At 43.3% G+C, this 20,696-nt stretch overlaps 1 protein-coding gene across 1 annotated transcript; it reads right to left on the bottom strand.

The window, feature by feature from the left end:
* Positions 1-676: 676 nt before the first annotated feature.
* Positions 677-20,065, bottom strand: LOC115131797 (IgGFc-binding protein-like). The gene is made up of 12 exons (XM_029663799.2): positions 20,024-20,065; positions 19,692-19,736; positions 10,450-10,739; positions 9,735-10,314; positions 9,011-9,612; positions 5,435-5,996; positions 5,068-5,327; positions 4,610-4,954; positions 3,860-4,427; positions 1,931-2,130; positions 1,568-1,738; positions 677-1,283 (listed from the first exon to the last, which is right to left on the bottom strand). Exons 2-11 carry the CDS (start codon positions 19,732-19,734, stop codon positions 1,568-1,570), a joined length of 3,621 nt encoding a protein of 1,206 aa, XP_029519659.1. The 5' UTR covers positions 19,735-19,736; positions 20,024-20,065; the 3' UTR covers positions 677-1,283.
* Positions 20,066-20,696: the final 631 nt, after the last annotated feature.

Consider the following 20,696-nt stretch of genomic DNA (forward strand, 5'->3'; position numbering starts at 1 on the left):
AGAAACAAAGAACTTTCTTCTGAAACTCATTAGTCTATTTTTGTTCTGAGAAATGAATGCTATTCCATGCGGGAAATTGCCAAGAAACTGAAGATCTCGTACAACGCTGTGTACTACTCCCTTCACAGAACAGCGCAAACTGTCTCTAACCAGAATAGAAAGAGGAGTGGGAGGCCCCGCTGCACAACTGAGCAAGAGGAGAATAAATTAGTGTCTAGTTTGAGAAACAGATGCCTCACAAGTCCTCAACTGGCAGCTTCATTAAATAGTACCTGCAAAACACTAGTCTCAACGTCAACAGTGAAGAGGCGACTCCGGGATGCTGGCCTTCTAGGCAGAGTTCCTCTGTCCAGTGTCTGTGTTCTATTGCCCATCTTAATCTTTTCTTTTTATTGGCCAGTCTGAGATATGGCTTTTTTCTTTGCAATTCTGCCTGGAAGGCCAGCATCCCGGAGTTGCCTCTTTGCTGTCGAGGTTGAGACTAGTGTTTGGACAACAACAAAAAATACATTTATATATGACCCCAAACTGTTGCCTCTGTCGTTATGGGGTAATTGTGTGTTGATTGATGAGAAAATATTTAATCAATTTTAGAATAAGGCTGTAACGTAACAAAATGTGGAAAAGGGGAATGGGTCTGAATACTTTCTGAATGCACTGTACACGTTTATGAATGGATATTTCATTGTATTTTTTATTAACAAGAATGCATATTCGGAACGATACTTTTCAGTATAATTTAGATAGCAAATTACATGGAGATGATATATGTATATTTTTTTAAACATTTATTTAACTAGGCAAGTCAGTTAAAAACAATTTCTTATTTACAATGATGGCCTATCCCGGCCAAACCCTAACCCGGACGAAGCTGGGCCAATTGTGCACCACCCTATGGGACTCCCAATTACGGCCGGTAGTGATACAGCCTGGAATTGAACCAGGGTCTGTGGTGACTGCGCCACTCGGGAGCCCTTTCTTTTACATAGTAAATATTTAACATCTAATTTCTAACCTATAATGAGATAAGCATTTGGTTGACTTGATTACCATTGAAATGATTTGACCATTCCAAATCACTTTCTGGAATTGTTTTAAAAATATGAGGCTAGGGTTTGGCAGAAAATGGCATTCCTTCTAAATGTATTGATGGCATTCCTTCTAAATTATTTGAATTACTGTTTGTTACAAATCATTGACGAATGATCATAGGGATTTAAGGAATATGTATTTTTGCTGGGATTCTCCAATAGAAGAATGTCCTTCAGTTGTCTCACATATCACTGTAAAAGAGAAGGGGAGAGATGTTTTGAGTGCATATCATTTCCTTCTCCACTGGAACCTATCATGTAAGAATGAATGCTAACACCTGCTGTTATGTTTTCAAAAGACACTGTGGACTTTAACTTTTAAATCCTCATTAAGTTAAAAAAACACAAGTTTCAAGTCTAATACCCTACAAACACCATTATTTGACAAACAGTCTCATGTATTGATGGTTAGGTTCACAATCATGTGACATTATGGTGAAGTGGCTCACCAATGGGGGAAGTCAGAGGCTACTTACTCAGTCATGTACCCCTGCATTAAGTGACGGGATAGGATAACATCCCCGTAGACCATCCTTGACCTGACAGCTCTCTTCACTCTGGCACACCATAGACTGTGACAGAACAACTCCAGATTTTTGGCAGATGTGGACCGCAAAGCAGTTGTCTGAAATCAGGGATTCCCCTATCTAAAAACATCCCAGACACATATTAGTGAGACTTTTACACATACAAATTTGAGTCACAGACAGCTCTCCAAAATACATAGCTCTTAATTTCATGGCCAGGTTCAGTTTCAGCTGAAAATGTCAAAGACTTTTTCACATATTTCAAATAATGCTTAAAGTATGCTTTTAGTCTCCAGCTTGCAGTGCCCCTACCTTAAGGGTGTGTCCACCAGTATAGCAGCTGCACTGGTCCCAGCTAACACAGCCAGTACCATTGAAGTAGAAGTCTTTGTCGCAGGCACATCCCTCAACACAGGTGGTGGGACAGTTGATGGTGTCAGATAGGCCGGGACATGGAGTTGCACAGGTTTCAGCACAGGTTTGGTAGTGGCTGTTGGCAGGACAGGAGAATGCTGTGGACATATGAGAAAATAACTATTGTTTAGTCCTTTTGCATGAACATGACTTTTATTTATGACTTTAAATATTAGGTTATCCGAATGTGAAACCCAAAATAAAGTTATGTTGGACTGATTTGAAGAGTCAATCTGGACTCGGGTAGACACTCAAATATAAGGGACACTCAAATTTAGTATGTTTGGTATGGTATGTAATTCATTTGTGGATGTCCACCACCCATTTCGTATGATATGTTACGAATTACAATTCGCATGATATTTTGCGAACTGCAATTCATACATTATGTTAAGAATTTGCAATACATATGATATGTTACAAATTCCAATTTGTCATGGCTAAGGTTAGCTAGGTGGCTAATGTTAGCTTAACTAGGGGTTAGGGATAGGGGTTAAAGTTAGGGCTAGGAGTTAGGTTAAGGGGTTAAGGTTAGGGGAAGGGTTAGCTAACATGCTAAGTAGTTGCAAAGTAGCTCAAAAGTAGTAAGTAATTGCAAAGTTGCTAATTAGCTAAAATGCAAACGTTTTCTGTGATGAGAAGGTCAGGGGTTCACCTTGGGGTCCTGATAGGGGCTGTACCAAATGTTTGATGTATTATAATAATTTTATATGCTTATGTTGTATTAATAGAAGGGGAGGGGTTATAAGACCCCTCCCTCCTTACATTTATAGGGACCTAGACTACATATTAACAATATATATGTATATTCATTATAAAGGTTTAATATTGTTCCACAGTCTTTTCTAATCTCTGCCTCTTATAAAGAAACTGTCTAAGAAATCTGTGACTGTTAAGACAGAACTCTGCAGTGGGGTGTAAGCGATAAGAGACTACATTACATTACATTTAAGTCATTTAGCAGACGCTCTTATCCAGAGCGACTTACAAATTGGTGCGTTCACCTTAAGACATCCAGTGGAACAGCCACTTTACAATAGTGCATCTAAATCAAGACTAAGACTAGTCAGACATTCCACTATAAATCAACTTGGACATTTATGGACATTTACTGCTAAGCTTTTAGATAACACTAAAACTCTTGTTTATGTGTAGGCATGGTTTTGGTCTCATGAGTAGAAGGTAATGACATAGGCAGTTACATCACAGGGGGTTGACTACAAGCATGATAAAAGCAACTTGGGACCTTTTCTATCTTGCAGAACTTACTCGGAACATGCGTGCTATGTTCCTGTTAACTTCTGTCTGCAATTGCATTAATAAAGGTTTTTGAATGATTTAATTAAAGATATTGTCAGAATGCTAATTTCACCAATGAGCCAATGATTTACAAGGAACAAGGAACGAACTCCAACAAGAACATGCATGCTGGACGTTCGCGTTATACGCCCACCCATCTAACCCAACCAACCACCGTCCTTTTGTTTTGTATGGTTGGGGCGGCAGGTAGCCTAGTGGTTAGAGCGTTGCACTAGTAACTGAAAAGTTGCAAGATCGAATCCCTGAGCTGACAAGGTAAAAGTCTGTTTTTCTGCCCCTGAACAAGGCAGTTAACCCACTGTTCCTAGGCCGTCATTGAAAATAAGAATTTGCTCTTAACTGACTTGCCTAGTTAAATAAAGTTTTTGTTTTGTTAAATGGTTACATATCATAAAAATGTGAGTGTCCTGGATTTTCCTTTACTACGTTACGTCTACTCTATGAGACCAGCCTGAGAGAGTTATAGAAAAATTGGTCTAGTGTCAGAAAAAACCCTAAACTACTCACGGCAAAAGGTTGGTGATCTCCAGCTTTCGATCTTTACACCAAAGTCCTGACAGTCTAACATGTAAGCAGCAACACTGCGGCAAAGCATTTTTGGATCTCCCTCAGCCATACAGACATCAAAGAGGCAGTCTCTGAAGTAAGAGGTTGGGTCTATCTCATGGTGGCAGGCGGCAAAGGGTCCTTTAGGATCCGTAATGATACCACAGTCAGCACCAAACACGGCTTTCTTCTTAGAGTTACACTTCGGACAGAAGTCTCCGCTGCAACCATCCTCACACACCACCCCAGGCACGCTGACCTTCCAGGCCGCCCCAAAAGAGTTGACATGTTTGGCCATCTGTCCACCAGGTAGCAGGAACTCATCATTCTTGTTACCATTGAAATTGCCACACAGACCACAGGTCTTGCCTCTGTAGTTGCCAGGGACAGTGACGGTGACGTGGTACACAAGGTCATAGGTAACTCTTAGGCCAAAGTCTGTCAATATGACATCATTCGAGCCATCCTGATAAATCTGCACTGCACCGTTGTGTAGGCTCAATGGGAGGTTAGTCAGGATGCCGTTCACCTGGGGAAGACATGTTGTGTTTGATTCTCACTCACTTCTGGGCTGAAATTAAACTCCATCTGAGTGATTTTGTTTTGTATGGATGTGTCAGTCATCAACATGAATGACAATTTTTATTTTTTATTTTTTTAAGATCATTAACGGAACACAGACACATGATTTAAAAAAAATCATATACATACCATGATCATTCCGATTTGGTTCCTGCGTAGAATTAGAATGTTACCATAGACTTCTACAGCTAAAAGCTTGGCAACGGACACTTTTGGAGCTGATGACATAGCATACCACTTCTCGTTCTCCACCACCACAGAGAAGGGGTTGAGGTGTGTGCCTTCCAGATGGCAGCCTTGAGCTGCAGTGTAGGTGCAGGTGCCTTGGAAGTCATAGGTGCTGTTGTCAAAGGTGTTGTAATGTGGGTCGCCTGAGATGGAACAAACTCCTTTTCCAACAGGCTGGCAAGCCCTGACGCCGTTCTTCACCTCACACTTCTCATTGGGTCCACAGGAAAAGCTCTGACACTTCATCTAAAAATAACAGTTCCATTATTTTGTACACAAGATGTTAATACAAGTTTATAAGGGTTTACACTCAATTACAGAAAGGTAGGTCATATTTTTCTGTCATTCATCATCCCTACCGTGCCATTGCATGTGCATTCTTGCTGACAGAGTCCATTGGGGTAGAAGACTTGTCCATTTTTGTAGTATCTTCCTTCGTGAAGACAACCACACTGGGAGAGATGAACACATTGGTCTCCGCTGAGAAGGAAGCCAGTATCACAGGCACATTCCTCTTTGCACAGAGCTTCACAGCCAGTGGGTGCTGACAGGCTCTGACATGTGGCTGAACAGCCCGGGGCACAAAGCCTATAGTGGCTGTTCGCAGGGCACTGGGCATCTACGAGAATTGACAATTGCAAAATGTAAATGCATAGTCACCATCTAAATGACCTGACATGTAATTTGTAAAAAAAATATTTTAAAAAATCAAATAAACATCCATACCACAGAATTGATCTGACCTCCAGGAGTAGACCATGGCCCCTTTATCCTGGCAGGCAGCTGTGTAGGCAGTTAGGGTATTGCACTGCATGTTCCTGTTTCCCTGGTACAGACAGACATCATACAGACAGTCTTGAACGAAACCCATGGGTTCCACCTTGGAGTGACAGTCACGAAAGGGGCCTGTTGGGTCACTGATGAGGCCACAGTACTTGTTTGTCATGTACTGATCCCTCTGGGCGATGCTACAGTCAGGACAGGGGCCTTTGCAGCCGTTCACACAACCAGGGATCTTTGTTAATATCCAGCTCTGACCGAACTCCTCTGCAGTGGCAGCCTGCTTTCCATCCTTCATCTGCATGTCGTCGTTTGGATTGTGGTTGTAGTTGCCACACAGGCCGCACATTGCATTTGCATAAGTGTTGGGGATGGTGACTGTCGCTATGCTGTTCCAGTCATAGGACACTTCCACCCCAAAGTCAGTTTTGATCACAGCAAACCAACCGCTCTTGTATATGTGCAGTTTATTGAGTTTTACAGGAAGATTCACAAGTTCACCATTCACCTTTGAAGGAAACAAAAAAGTAGAGGAATGGTTCAGTTAACCTCAGTGTTGACCTTTTTAACATATACAGTGCCTTCAAAAAGTACTCACACCCCTTGACTTTTCCACATTTTGTTGTGTTACAGCCTGAATTTAAAATGGATTAAATAAATATTTTTTTATTTAACTATGCAAGTTAGTTAAGAACAAATTCTTATTTACAATGACTGCCTACACCGGCCAAACCCAGACAACACTGGGCCAATTGTGAACCGCCCTATGGGACTCCTAATCACAGGTAGTTGTGATACAGCCTGGAATTGAACCAGGGTCTGTAGTGACACCTCTAGCACTGAGGTGCAGTGCCTTAGACCTCTGCACCACTAAGTTGCACAGATAGTGAAATAATAGTGTTTAACCTCTAAAAGGCTTCTACTAAGCTAACATATGGAATGTTTTAACATGATTCTTGAAAGACTACCTTATCTCTACCCCACACATACAACTATCTGTAACATGGCACGGTAGGGAGGATGAATGACAGACAAATAGGGCCTGCCTTTCTGTAATTTAGTGTAAACCCTTATAAACGTATATTAACATATTGTGTGCGAAATAATTTAACTGTTATTTTTGATGAAGTGTCAGAACTTTTCCTGTGGACCCTTGTAGAGGTTAAACATGCTGTGATAGGAGACAACTGAGGAGGGATCAACAGCATTGTAGTTACAGTACTTCACAATACTAACCTAATTGACAGAGTGAAAAGAAAGAAGCCTGTACAGAATAAAAATATAGCAAAACATGCATCCTGTTTGCAATAAGGCACTAAAGTAAAACAGCAAAACGTGTCAAAGAAATTAACTTTATGCCCTGCAAACAAAGTGTTTTGTTTGAGGCAAATCCAACACAACACATCATTGATATTTGATACTGATACTTCATATTTTCAAGCATGGTGGTGACGGCATCATATGGGTATGCTTTTCATCTGCAAGGACTAGCGAGTTTTTTTTATATATAAAAAAAAAACAGAATAGAGCTAAGCTAGGCCAAAATCCTAGAAAACCTGGTTCAGTCTGCTTTTCAATAGACCCTGGGAGACAAATTCACCTTTCAGCGGGACAATAACCTAAAACACAAGGCCAAATATAAACTCAGCAAAAAAATAAACGTCCTCTCACTGTCAACTGAGTTTATTTTCAGTAAACTTAACGTGTAGATATTTGTATGAACATAACAAGATTCAACAACTGAGACATAAACTGAACAAGTTCCACAGACATGTGACTAACATAAATGGAATAATATGTCCCTGAACAAAGGGGGAGTCTCAATCAAAAGTGACAGTCAGTATCTGTTGTGGCCACCAGCTGCATTAATTACTGCAGTGCATCTCTTCCTCATGGACTGCATTAGATTTGCCAGTTATAGCTGTTACCCAGACACTTCAGACACTTCTGGGGGGAATGGCCCTAGCTCAATGGGATCTTCGCTGGTCATGGCAGAACACTGACATTCCTGTCTTGCAGGAAATCACTCACAGAACTAGCAGTCTGGCTGGTGGCATTGTCATGCTAGAGGGTCATGTCAGGATGAACCTGCAGGAAGGGTACCACATGAGGGAGGATGATGTCTTCCCTGTAACGCACAGCGTTGAGATTGCCTGCAATGACAACAAGCTCAGTCCGATGATGCTGTGACACACCACCCCAGACAATGACGGACCCTCCACCTCCAAATCGATCCCGCTCCAGAGTACAGGCCTCGGTGTAACGCTCATTACTTTGACGATAAATGCGAATCCGACCATCACCCCTGGTGAGACAAAACTGTGACTCGTCAGTGAAGAGCACTTTTGCCAGTCCTGTCTGGTCCAGCAACGGTGTGCCCATAGGCGATGTTATTGCCGGTTATTGCCCTGGCCACCTGCCTTACATACAACAGGCCTATAACCCTCAGTCCAGCCTCTCTCCTATTGCGGACAGTCTGAGCACTGATGGAGGGATTGTGCATTTCTAGTGTAACTCAGGCAGTTGTTGTTGCCATCCTGTACCTGTCCAGCAGGTGTGATGTTCGGATGTACCGATCCTGTGCAGGTGTTGTTACACGTGGTCTGCCACTGCGAGGACGATCAGCTGTCCGTCCTGTTTCCTTGTAGCGCTGTCTTAGGCATGTCACAGTACGGACATTGCAATTTATTGCCCTGGCAACGTTCTGCAGTCCTCATGCTTCCTTGCAGCATGCCTAAGGCACGTTCACGCAGATGAGCAGGGACCTTGGGCATCTTTCTTTTGGTGTTTTTCAGAGTCAGTAGAAAGGCCTCTTTAGTATCCTAAGCTTTCACAACTGTGACCTTAATTGCCTACCATCTGTAAGCTGTTAGTGTCTTAACGACCTTTCCACAGGTGCATGTTCATTCATTGTTTATGGTTCATTGAACAAGTATGTGAAACAGAAACAGTGTTAAAACCCTTTACAATGAAGATCTGTGAAGTTATTTGGATTTTTACGAATTATCTTTGAAAGACAGGGTCCTGAAAAAGGGACGTTTCTTTTTTTGCTCAATTTATATTGGAGTTGCTTACCAAGGCAACATTGAATGTTCCCGAGTGGCTTAGTTACAGTTTGGACTTATATCGACTTCAAAATCTATAGCAAGACTTGAAAATGGCTGTCTAGCAATGCTCAACATCCAATTTGACAGAGCATGAAGAATTTCAAAAATATTATTGCAATTCTTGTACAATCAGGTGTGCAAAGCTCTTAGAGACTTACCCAGAAATACTCACGACTGTAATCGCTGCCAATGGTAATTCTAACATGTATTGACTCACGCATGTGAATACTTATGTAAATCAGATATTTCTGTACTTAATTTTCAAGAAATTTGCAATCCATTCTGAAAACATGTTTTCACTTTGTCATTATGGGGTACACTATTTAATCAATGTGGAATAAATGAAAGGGTATGAGTATTTTCTGACGGCATTGTAATCAAAACTATGCAATTTTTATTACAAGTAATTTCTTACCATCACAAATCCTGGGTGCTCTTTGCTGATGACAATAGTGTACCCATAGACCTTGACCTCTACCAGCTTGGTGATGGACCCCACCTTTTTATCTCGCCCATCGTTCTGTATGGCAACACTAAAGTGCTCCAGGCTGGTGTCATTGGAGCAGACACTAGCCATCTGATACACACAGGTGCCCTGGAAGTTGTAGAGTTGTCCATCGAAGGTGTGGTAATGTGGATCACCAGACACCATGCATGAGGAAAAGGTTGTAGGGTAGCAGCCTCTTATGCCATCAACCACCTTGCACTGCTGTCCAAGTGGACAACTGGCCACCTGGCTCTCAACACTCCCACCAGTGGAGCTGCAGTTACAGCGTTTGGTACAGCTATCATCCCCCCAGAAAGATGTTCCGGCTTCGACATAGTGGCCTTTGTACTGGCAGCCACATTGGGACTTCGGCACACACTTGTTCCCACTGCGCAGGTGGCCCTCGTCACAGATACAGGCCTCCACACAGCTGGCTTTGCATTTTGAGGGAGAATTTGGGTCTTCACAGGTGGCAGGGCAGGCGCTTCCACAGAACTCATAGTGACTGTGCTCTGGGCATTCAGGCTTGGCTGGGGGAAAAGACCACAAACCACACTCAGTTTTACAACATTTGAAATGGGAAATAAAGTATTGCAGTCCTTTATGCTCGAATCCTCCTGAAAATGATCAGTTGTCTTTGCAAGTCACTCACGGCAATGGGCAATGCCCCTCCAGTTGTACACTCTGATCCCAGCCCTCTGGCAGGCATCGGTGTACACCTGCAGGGTGTCACACATGTACGTCTTCATGATCTCGCCCCGACAAAGGTCATACAAGCAGTTCTCCTGGAAGATCTTGTAGTCAATGGCGGCATTGCAGTTTTTGAAGGGTCCATTCATTATCTCTGTGAGAAAGGTGCAAAAGATCTCCCTTTCTAAGTGCTTAACCAAGCCGCTCTCACAGTTCTCACATTGGCCTGTGCACTCATCTCTGCAGTAGGCATCACCTCCCTTGTCTGATACCCTCCAGCTCTTGCCTAGGGCCACAACATTACTGGCAAGGGAGCCACTGGGAGTGGTGAGTTCGTCATCCTGTTTGCCATTAAAGTTGCCGCACATGCCACACACCTTGCCTGCCAGGCTCCTGGGCATAGTCACCACCAGGTACTTCAGCCAATCATACTGCACCATCAGACCAAAGTCTGTCTCCAGGACAACTGAAAATCCACTCTGGGAGAGTTTCAATTTGCCATTGTCTAAGCTGATGGGAAGATTCCACAACTGGAAGTTAACCTGCAAGGAAATCAAACCACATTAGAAAAATAATTTACACACGGTACATGCAGATACAGTACACCCATATACACCAAACAAAGACAAGGATTGTTGAACAGATAACACAGATAGAAAACTTGTGACTCCACTCACCCGGACAAGACCAAATTCAGAGTTGACAATGTCAATGTTGACTCCGTAAACCTTGACGGTGACCATTCCCACTGAGGTAAGCTGCGAGTTTGCACGATCCTCCACATTCTTGGCCTGCACCTCAAAGGCTGGGTGGTCCTTGTCAACATGACAGTTCTTAGTCATGATGTAGGTGCAGTTGCCCATGAAGCTGTAGTAGTGGCCGTCGAACGTGCGGTAGTGGGGGTCGCCCATTGCCCAGCAGGTGCCTATCTTTGGTGGGACAGTAGCTGGTCCTGCAGAGCAGAGTCCTACAAAGTGCTCTAATGGTAAATGTTATGTTCCTCAAAGTGGACAGAAAATCCCTATAATTGATTTGATCTGTCTAGATACCATAATTGTATGTCCTTTGTTCAGCTGTAGCAATTATGCAACATTTTATACTATGCCATTGGCACAGATTTGGTCAGCTGAACACTTTTTGTGATAGTCAATAGAACACAATCTCTGTCATTGTGGATTTGCAGGGCTAATATGTACCTAACACACACATTTTATATTGTAAGTTATCAGTGTCAGCATAGCAAATACCCTTTGTTTTATCTAGAGGGCTCTGTTCTGGGGTGGCGTTAAGGCAGCGCTAGTGTCAAACGTACATTGGTTTGCAATTTCATCATGTAAAAACAGGCTCACTGGCATTTTCCAGCCCTAACACCAGGTTTGACTGTCTTATACATTGCATTCGGAAAGTATTCAGAACGCTTGATCTTTCCACATTTTGTTATGTTACAGCCATATTATTTTCTATACAAAATACCCCATAATGGCCAAGCAAAAACAGTTTTTTAGAAATATTGCATATTTATTAAAAAGAAAAAACATATGTATTCAGACCCTTTGCTATGAGACCCAAAATTGAACTCAGGCGCATCCTGTTTCCATTGATCATCCTTGAGATGTTTCTACAGCTTGATTGGGGGTCTGAATAGTTTCCGAATGCACTGTATCAGCTCACTTAAGCTCAGAGTGGCTGTGTTGAAATATTTGAGGTGTGTCCTTAAAAACATGATCCAAGTGCTTATTTCAGGCAGCGCTGATAGGGATATTTAAGACCAACGAAAAGCTGGTTTTAGTGGTAACACAATTGGCTATGGTATGAATTTTGACTGTGGAAACGCAGCTTATCCTGCCGTGACGCACACTGCCCTTTTGTGCACAGAACAAGAGTAGCCTAATGTGCTATTGGTTCCTGTATACTTCATATTTAGAAACATGAAAAAGTAATGTGTTTTTTTGTTTTTTTTCTTCCATTTTGTTATATTTTTTTGAAGTTTACATACCACCACAGTCAGAGGCTGGCACTAAGACAGCATTGATAATATACTGAAGAAAGATCACCTTATGGCGAGGATAGCTGTGCTGCAAGCCCAGCTTCAGACGCAATCGTTAGGCAAGGGTAATTTAAGTGTAAGAAAGGATGAAACAGCGTCTGTGCCACCAATAAGTACAAATAGTAGTATGAATCTCCTCGCACAGTCCCCGCAGCCGGATAATTTTCTCATTGCTTCTGGAAGGAAATGCTGTAGGAATATTCAACTGGTGTCGCTCAGTCAGACGACAGAAACTTTCAACCAGTTCTCCCCATTAAGAAATTGGTTGGAGTCAGAGGCCGAGCCTTATTTGGTCTCTCCTACTACCGTTACGGGGTCTGAGATGCCAAAGCCTCCCACCATTAGCTCTGACAGATTGATAACCCTAGTCATTGGTGTCTCCATTATTATTATCCAGTATTAGACTTAAAATGAATCATGAGAATTTGTAGATAATTGGCCCTCTTTCTGGGACTCACTCACAAACAGGACCAAGCCTGGCCTGCTGAGGAGTGACGGACTCCATCCTAGCTGGAGAGGTGCTCACATCTTATCTACAAACATAGAGAGGGCTCTAACTCCTCTAGCTCCACAATGAGATAGGGTGCAAGCCAGGCAGCAGGCTGTTAACCAGCCTACCAGCTTAGTGGAGTCTGCCACTAGCACAGTCAGTGTAGTAAGCTCAGCTGGACACATTGAGACCGTGTCTGTGCCTCGATCTAGGTTGGGCAAAACTAAACACGGTGGTGTTTGCCTTAGCAATCTTAGTGGAATAAAGACCTCCTCCATTCCTGTCATTATTGAAAGAGATTGTGTTATCTCACATCTCAATACAGGGCTCTTTAATGTTAGATCCCTCACTTCCAAGGCAGTAATAGTCAATGAACTAATCACTGATCATAATCTTGATGTGATTGGCCTGACTGAAACATGGCTTAAGCCTGATGAATTTACTGTGTTAAATGAGGCCACACCTCCTGGTTACACTAGTGACCATATCCTCCATGCATCCGGCAAAGGCGGAGGGGTTGCTAACATTTACGATAGCAAATTTCAATTTGCAAAAAATAAACGACTGCATTTTCGTCTTTTGAGCTTCTAGTCATGAAATTTATGCAGCCTACTCAATCACTTTTTATAGTTACTGTTTACAGGCCTCCTGGGCCATACACAGCGATACTCTCTGAGTTCCCTGAATTCCTATCAGACTTTGTAGTCATGGCAGATAATGTTCACATTTTTGGTGATTTTAATATTCCCATGGAAAAGTCCACAGACCCAGTCCAAAAGCCTTTCGGAGCTGTGGATTTTGTCCAATATGTCTCCGGACCTGCTCACTGCCACAGTCATACTCTGGACATAGTTTTGTCCCGTGGAATAAATGTTGTGGATCTTATTGTTTTTCCTCGGAATCCTGGACTATCGGACCACCATTTCATTAAGTTTGCAATCGCAACAAATATTCTGCTCAGACCCCAACCAAGGATCATCAAAAGCCGTGCTATAAATTCTCAGACAACCCAAAGATTCCTAGATGCCCTTCCAGACTCCCTCCATCTACCCAAGGACGTCAGAATACAAAAATCAGTTAACCACCTAACTGAGGAACTCAATTTAACCTTGCGTAATACCCTAGATGCAGTCTCACCCCTAAAAACAAAAAATATTTGTCATAAGAAACTAGCTCCCTGGTATACAGAATTGCGCTGCTGCCGGAGTCTCCCGCCTGTCCGGCGCTGCTGCCGGAGTCTCCCGCCTGTCCGGCGCTGCTGCCGGAGTCTCCCGCCTGTCCGGCGCTGCTGCCGGAGTCTCCCGCCTGTCCGGCGCCAGAGCCCCTCAGCCCAGAGGCGCCAGAGCCCCTCAGCCCAGAGGCGCCAGAGCTTCCGCCCCTCTGTCCCGAGCTGCCGCCCCTCTGTCCCGAGCTGCCGCCCCTCTGTCCCGAGCTTCCGCCCCTCTGTCCCGAGCTTCCGCCCCTCTGTCCCGAGCTGCCGCCCCTCTGTCCCGAGCTGCCCCTCAGTCCAGTGGGGTCATTAAGTAGGGTCGCCGTGGCTAGGAGGCCACGGAAGCGGACAAGGTGGGGGACTAAGACTACGGTGAAGTGGGGGCCACGTCCAGCACCAGAGCCGCCACCGCGGACAGATGCCCACCCAGACCCTCCCCAATAGGTTCAGGGGGGTACTGTCACACCCTGACCATAGTTTGCTTTGTATGTTTCTATGTTTTGGTTGGTCAGGGTGAGATCTGAGTGGGCATTCTATGTTGGATGTCTTGTTTGTCTATCTCTATGTCTGGCCTGATATGGTTCTCAATCAGAGGCAGGTGTTAGTCATTGTCTCTGATTGGGAACCATATTTAGGTAGCCTGGGTTGCACTGTTTGTTTGTTGGGTGATTGTTCCTGTCTTTGTGTTTGCACCAGATGGGACTGTTTTAGGTTTTCTCACGTTTGTTGTTTTTGTTAGTTATCTCATGTGTAGTGTCTTTATAAATTAAAGAACATGAATAACCACCACGCTGCATTTTGGTCCTCCTCTACTTCACCTAAAGAAAACCGTTACAAGACTATACCCGAACTCTGAAGCAAGCTTCCAGAAAATTGGAACGGAAATGGAGCTACACCAAACTAGAAGTCTTCCGCCTAGCTTGGAAAGACCGTAAACGTGCAGTATCGAAGAGCCCTCACTGCTGCTCGATCATACTACATGTATTTTTCTTAATTGAGGAAAATAAGAACAATTCAAAATGTATTTTTGATACTGTCGCAAAGCTAACTAAAAAGCAACATTCCCCAAGAGAGGAAGGCTTTCACTTCAGCAGTGATAAATTTGACAAAAAGATCATGATCATTACAAAGCAAATCACGGACTCCTCTTTAAATCTGTGTATTCCTCCAAAGCTCATGTGTCCTGAGTATGCACAAAACTGACAGGACCTAGGATCAAGGGAGACACTCAGGTTTTTTAATACTATATCTCTTGACACATTGATGAAAATAATCATGGCCTCTAAATCTTTAAGCTGCATGCTGGACCCTATTATGTTGAACATAATAAATGGCTCTCTATCCACCGGATGTAAACCAAACTCACTAAAAGTGGAAGTAATAAAACCTCTCTTGAAAAAGCCAAACCTTGACCCAGAAAATAACATAACCATCGGCCTATATCCTTTTTTTTCTACTGTGTTATTGACTTGTTCATTGTTTACTCCATGTGTAACTCTGTGTTGTCTGTTCACACTGCTACAAAAGTGCTGCTTTTGATACCATCAATCACCACATTCTTTTGGAGAGATTGGAAACCCAAATTAGTCTACACGGACAAGTTCTGGCCTAGTTTAGATCTTATCTGTCGGAAAGATATCAGTTTGTCTCTGTAGATGGTTTGTCCTCTGACAAATCAACTGTAAATGTCGGTGTTCCTCAAGGCTCCAATTTAGGACCACTATTGTTTTCACTATTTATTTTACCTCTTGGTGATGTCATTCGGGAAACAATGTTAACTTACACTGCTATTCGGATGACACACAGCTGTACATTTTGATGAAACATGGTGAAGCCCCAAAATTGCCCTCCCTGGAAGCCTGTGTTTCAGACATAAGGAAGTGGATGGCTGCAAATGTTCTACTTTCAAACTCGGACAATACAGACATGCTAGTTCTAGGTTCCAAGAAACAGAGAGATCTTCTGTTGGATCTGACAATTAATCTTGATGGTTGTACAGTCGTCTCAAATAAAACGGTGAAGGACCCTGATCTCTCTTTTGACGAACATATCAAAGACTGTTTCAAGGACAGCTTTTTCCATCTACGTAAAATTGCAAAAATCTGAAACTTTATGTCCAAACATTATGCAGAATAATTTATCCATGCTTTTGTCACTTCTAGGTTAGACTACTGCAATGCTTTACTTTCCGTCTACCCAGATAAAGCACTAAATAAACTTCAGTTAGTGCTAGTGTAATCTGGCCCAGGGGTGTGAAAGTGAACGGCAAGGCACTGGAGCAACGAACCGCCCTTGCTGTCTCTGCTTGACCTGTTCCCCTCACTCCACTGGGATTCTCTGCCTCAAAGCCTATTACGGGGGCTGAGTCACAGGCTTACTGGTGCTCTTCCATGCCGTCTCTATGAGGGGTGCGTCACTTGAGTGGGTTGAGTCACTGATGTGACCTACCTGTCTGGGTTGACGCCCCCCCTTGGGTTTGTGCCATGGGGGAGATCTTCGTGGGCCATACTCGGCCTTGTCTCAGGACAGTAAGTTGGTGGTTGAAGATATCCCTCCAGTGGTGTGGGGGCTGTGCTTTGGCAAAGTGGGTGGGGTTATATCCTGCCTGTTTCGACCTGTCCGGGGGTATCGTCGAACGGGTCCACAGTGTCTCCCGACCCCTCCAGTCTCATTCTTCAGTATTTATGCTGCAATAGTTTATGTGTCGGGGGGCTAGGGTCAGTCTGTTATATCTGGAGTATTTCTTCTGTCTTATCCGGTGTCCTGTGTGAATGACCTGACCCCTAGGACCATTCCTCAGGACTACATGTCCTGATGATTCCTTGCTGTCCCCAGTCCACCTGGTCGTGCTGCAGCTCCAGTTTAAACTGTTCTGCCTGCGGCTATGGAACGCTGACCTGTTCACCGGACATGCTACCTTGTCCCAGACCAGCTGTTTTCAACTCTCTAGAGACAGTAGGAGCGGTAGAGATACTCTGAATGATCAGCTATGAAAAGCCAACTGACATTTACTCCTGAGGTGCTGACCTGTTGCACCCTCTACAACCACTGTGATGATTTTTATTTGAACCTGCTGGTCATCTATGAACATTTGGACATCTTGGCCATGTTATGTTATAATCTCCACCCGGCACAGCCAGAAGAGGACTGGCCACCCCTCATAGCCTGGTTCCTCTCTAGGTTTCTTCCTAGGTTCTGGCCTTTCTAGGGAGTTTTTCTTAGCCACCTTGCTTCTACACCTGCATTGCTTGCTTTTGGGGTTTTAGGCTGGGTTTCTGTACAGCACTTTGTGACATCAGCTGACGTAAGAAGGGCTTTATAAATACACTTGATTGAAAGGGAAGCACAGCCATGAGCTGCCCAGTGACACGAGCCTACCAGACGAGCTAAACTATTTCTATGCTCGCTGAAACATGCATTAGAGCACCAGCTATTCCGGAAGACTGTGTGATCACGCTCTCTGCAGCCAATGTGAGTAAGACCTTTAAACAGGTTAACATTCACAAGGCCGCAGGGCCAGACGGATTGCCAGGACGTGTCTTCACTGATATTTTCAACCTCTCCCCTGTCCGAGTCTATAATACCAACATGTATTAAGAAGACCACCATAGTGCATGTGCCCAAGAACACTAAGGTAACCTACCTAAATGACTACCGACCTGTAGCACTCACATCTGTAGCCATGAAGTGCTTTGAAAGGCTGGTCATGGCTCACATGAACACCATTATCCCAGAAACCCTAGACCTGCTCCGATTTGCAAACCAACCCAACACATCCACAGATGATGCAGTCTCTATTGCACTACACACTGCCCTTTCCCACCTGGACAAGAGGAACACCTATGTGAGAATGTTATTCATTGACTACAGTTCAGAGTTCAACACCATAGTGCCCTCAAAGCTCATCAATAAGCTAAAGACACTGGGACAAGACACCTCCCTCCGCAACTGGATCCTGGACTTCCTGACGGGCCGCCCCCAGGTGGTGAAGGTAGGTAGCAACACATCCGCCACGCTGATCCTCAACACAGGAGCACCTCGGGGGTGCATGCTCAGCCCCTCCTGTACTCCCTGTTCACTCATGACTGCACGGCCAGTCACGACTCCAACACCATCATTAAGTTTGCAGATGACACAACAGCAACACCGACAACGACGAAGCAGCCTATAGGGAGGAGGTCAGAGACCTGGCTATGTGGTGCCAGGACAACAACCTCTCCCTCAACGTGATCAAGACCAAGGAGATGATTGTGGACTACAGATAAAAGAGGATCGAGCACGCCCCCATTCTCATCGATGGGGCTGCAGTGGAGCAGGTTGATGAGAGCTTCAATTTCCTTGATGCCCACATCACCAACAAACTAACATGGTCCAAGCACACAAAGACAGTCGTGAAGAGGGCACGACAAAACCTTTTCCCCTCAAGAGACTGAAAAGATTTGGCATAGGTCCTCAGATCCTCAAAAGGTTCTACAGCTTCACCATCGAGAGCTGCTTGCATCACTGCCTGGTATGGCAACTGCTCGGCCCCCGACCGCAAGGCACTACAGAGGGCAGTGCGAACGGCCCAGTACATCACTGGGGCCAAGCTTCCTGTCATCCAGGACCTCTATACTAGGCTGTGTCAGAGGAAGGCCCTAAAAATGGTCAACTACTCCAGCCACCCTAGTCATAGACTGTTCTCTCTGCTACCACACGGCAAGCAGTACCAGACTGCCAAGTCTAGGTCCAAGAGGCTTCTAAACAGCTTCTACCCCCAAGATATAAGACTCCTGAACACCTCATCAAATGGCTACCCAGACTATTTGCATTGTCCACTCCCCACACCCTCTCTTTTACTCCCCTGCTACTCTCTGTTATTATATACGCATTGTCACTTTAATAACTCTACCTGCATGTACATATTACCTTAATTACCTCGACTAATTTAGTCTCTTAGAGACTATATAGTCACGCTATTGTTATTTTACTGCTGCTCTTTAATTGCTTGTTACTTTTCTTATCTTATTCTTATCCATATTTTTTAACTGCATTGTTGGTTAGGTGTTTTGTTGTTTTAATATTATATGCCCACGGAGAGAAATGATGGTGCCTGTAAGTGTGACAGCCTATTTAAAACAAGTTGTTCTTTTGATTTAAAATATTTGTTCTCTTGTTAGGCCTTATCAATCATTAATTTAATATTGCTTTTTGACAATGTTTGCCATGTTCATGCTCAGCCATAATGAAATTTACAGTATGCCTTACCCCTATATCCGTGCGAATGCTATTGAAGCCATGCAATTACTTACAGTAGAACAATGTGGACTGCAAATGGGTTCAAGTTAAGGTATTTAGTAAAGATAGGTCTAAATTTTGTTATTTTGTTTCTGTAAGCCATTTAACAAACTATAACAGACCAACTTTGGAATTACAGTTGATTCCAAGTCAATACATAAAAGACCTTAAATACACAACTTGAAGCAACCACATATTTAGCCATGGTGCATGTTCAGAATGGTCAGTGAGGGGGTGGTCAAGCCTCGACACACCTACAACTTGTTTATTTATCCAAACCCAGCCCTTTCGCACCAACTCCAGCAAGTACGCTGATAATTGTGACAGTGAAAAATAGCATAAATCTACCGCCTGTGCTTAAATTTACCATTGCGTTAGGTTTGTTCAAATAGAGCCCATAGTCTTTCCATATTCCACAGGTCTTATCAGATTGCAATTTAATAGTCACCCACAGCACAATATTGCTGTATTTTCATTTTCCGCTGTTCAAATAAGAACTGTAAGAGAGATAATAATGAATATTATATGGATATAGTTTAGAATTGCAATTTTACACATTCTAACGTGTACTCAGCATCCATTTATAATTTCTGAATCAGTCTCACTGTAGGAATAACCTTTTACAGTGGTTTGATATGCAATATTTTATTGTAGTACTGATTTAAATGCGTCTTGTGTGCATGGCACCTCATTTGTATTAATCTCACGGTAGCACATTTATCAATGGTTTCCATTTCTTTGCAGACTATCCTTTCTCTGTGTTTTTATTACTCTTAACATTTGGAGAGAAAAAACCCACCTACAATTAATGGGTAAACACCAACGTTCTTTAAGATTATCGTTGGTAAAAAAAAGAAAAGAAAAGGGAAACAAAACCCAGACTTTCAGGACTCACCACTCAGCAGTAGCACCACAGAGCTAGACAGTAACATCCACATAGCTGAAATCAGAAAATACAGTTTACACCCCAAAGGACAACTATATACTCTCATCAGCAATGCCTGTGTCTACAATGATGAGTCAAATGAGACTAATGCCCATTTCACAACATAGAAAAGCAACATTTAATCATAATAAATAAATACATTGATATTAGTAATAATTGTGTTGAAATGGGGACATTGAACAATGTCAATGAAAGGGATATTCTTAAATTATCATCCGAAGTATGGTTGTATCATAACAAAACAATATATGCCAATTATCTGGAATTCAGTATTCTCTTACCTGAGCTGGAAAACTGGTGTGATGGGGTCTTTGTTGCTCAGCCTTAAATTCTATTCGGCTTCTGCCCAAGAGCCAATGAGGCTCTCTGATCATCAGTACAATACAATCAACACACCCACACCCACACATGGTGAAGCCTTCATAAAGCACGTTGGCATCCTACACATGTATAGTGTTTTTTTTAAATTTAACTAGACAAGTCAGTTATTAAGAACAAATTCTTGTTTACAATGAAAGCCTACAGTTGTTTAACTGCCTTGTTCAGGGGCAGAACAACAGATTTTTACCTTGTCTGCTCAGGGATTTTATCCATCAACCTTTCAGTTACTGGCCCCGCACTCTAACCACTAGGCTACCTGCCACCCCAGTATAGAGCAGGGGTATTCAAATCTTACCCTACGAGGAGTATTGCTGTTTTTCTGTTTTACCTGATCATTAATTGCACCCACTTGGTGTCACAGGTCTTAATCAGTCCCTGATTAGAGGGGAAGAATGATAAAAAGCAGCAGATAACAGTCAATTATATTGAGCGGCAGGGCAGCACTCATCTGTTGTCTCCTAATCATATGAAAGTCCTTTCAGAGCCTTTGTGACGTGTGACTTACCAGGAGCTCTTTCATATTGATACTGAACATTGCGTGAGACTAGGTCTGTGATTCTTAACCAAGTGTAC

This window comes from Oncorhynchus nerka, linkage group LG7, assembly GCF_034236695.1.
Source record: "Oncorhynchus nerka isolate Pitt River linkage group LG7, Oner_Uvic_2.0, whole genome shotgun sequence".
Taxonomy (NCBI): domain Eukaryota; kingdom Metazoa; phylum Chordata; class Actinopteri; order Salmoniformes; family Salmonidae; genus Oncorhynchus; species Oncorhynchus nerka.

Excerpts from the sequence above, each read along its gene's own strand:
- LOC115131797 (XM_029663799.2), bottom strand. The coding sequence starts at position 19,734 with ATGTGGATGTTACTGTCTAGCTCTGTGGTGCTACTGCTGAGTG. Across the intron at positions 9,613-9,734 it reads GAGGGGCATTGCCCATTGCC|CCAAGCCTGAATGCCCAGAG; the intron begins GTGAGTGACTTG and ends CTTTTCCCCCAG. Across the intron at positions 5,328-5,434 it reads GAGGTCAGATCAATTCTGTG|ATGCCCAGTGCCCTGCGAAC; the intron begins GTATGGATGTTT and ends CAATTCTCGTAG.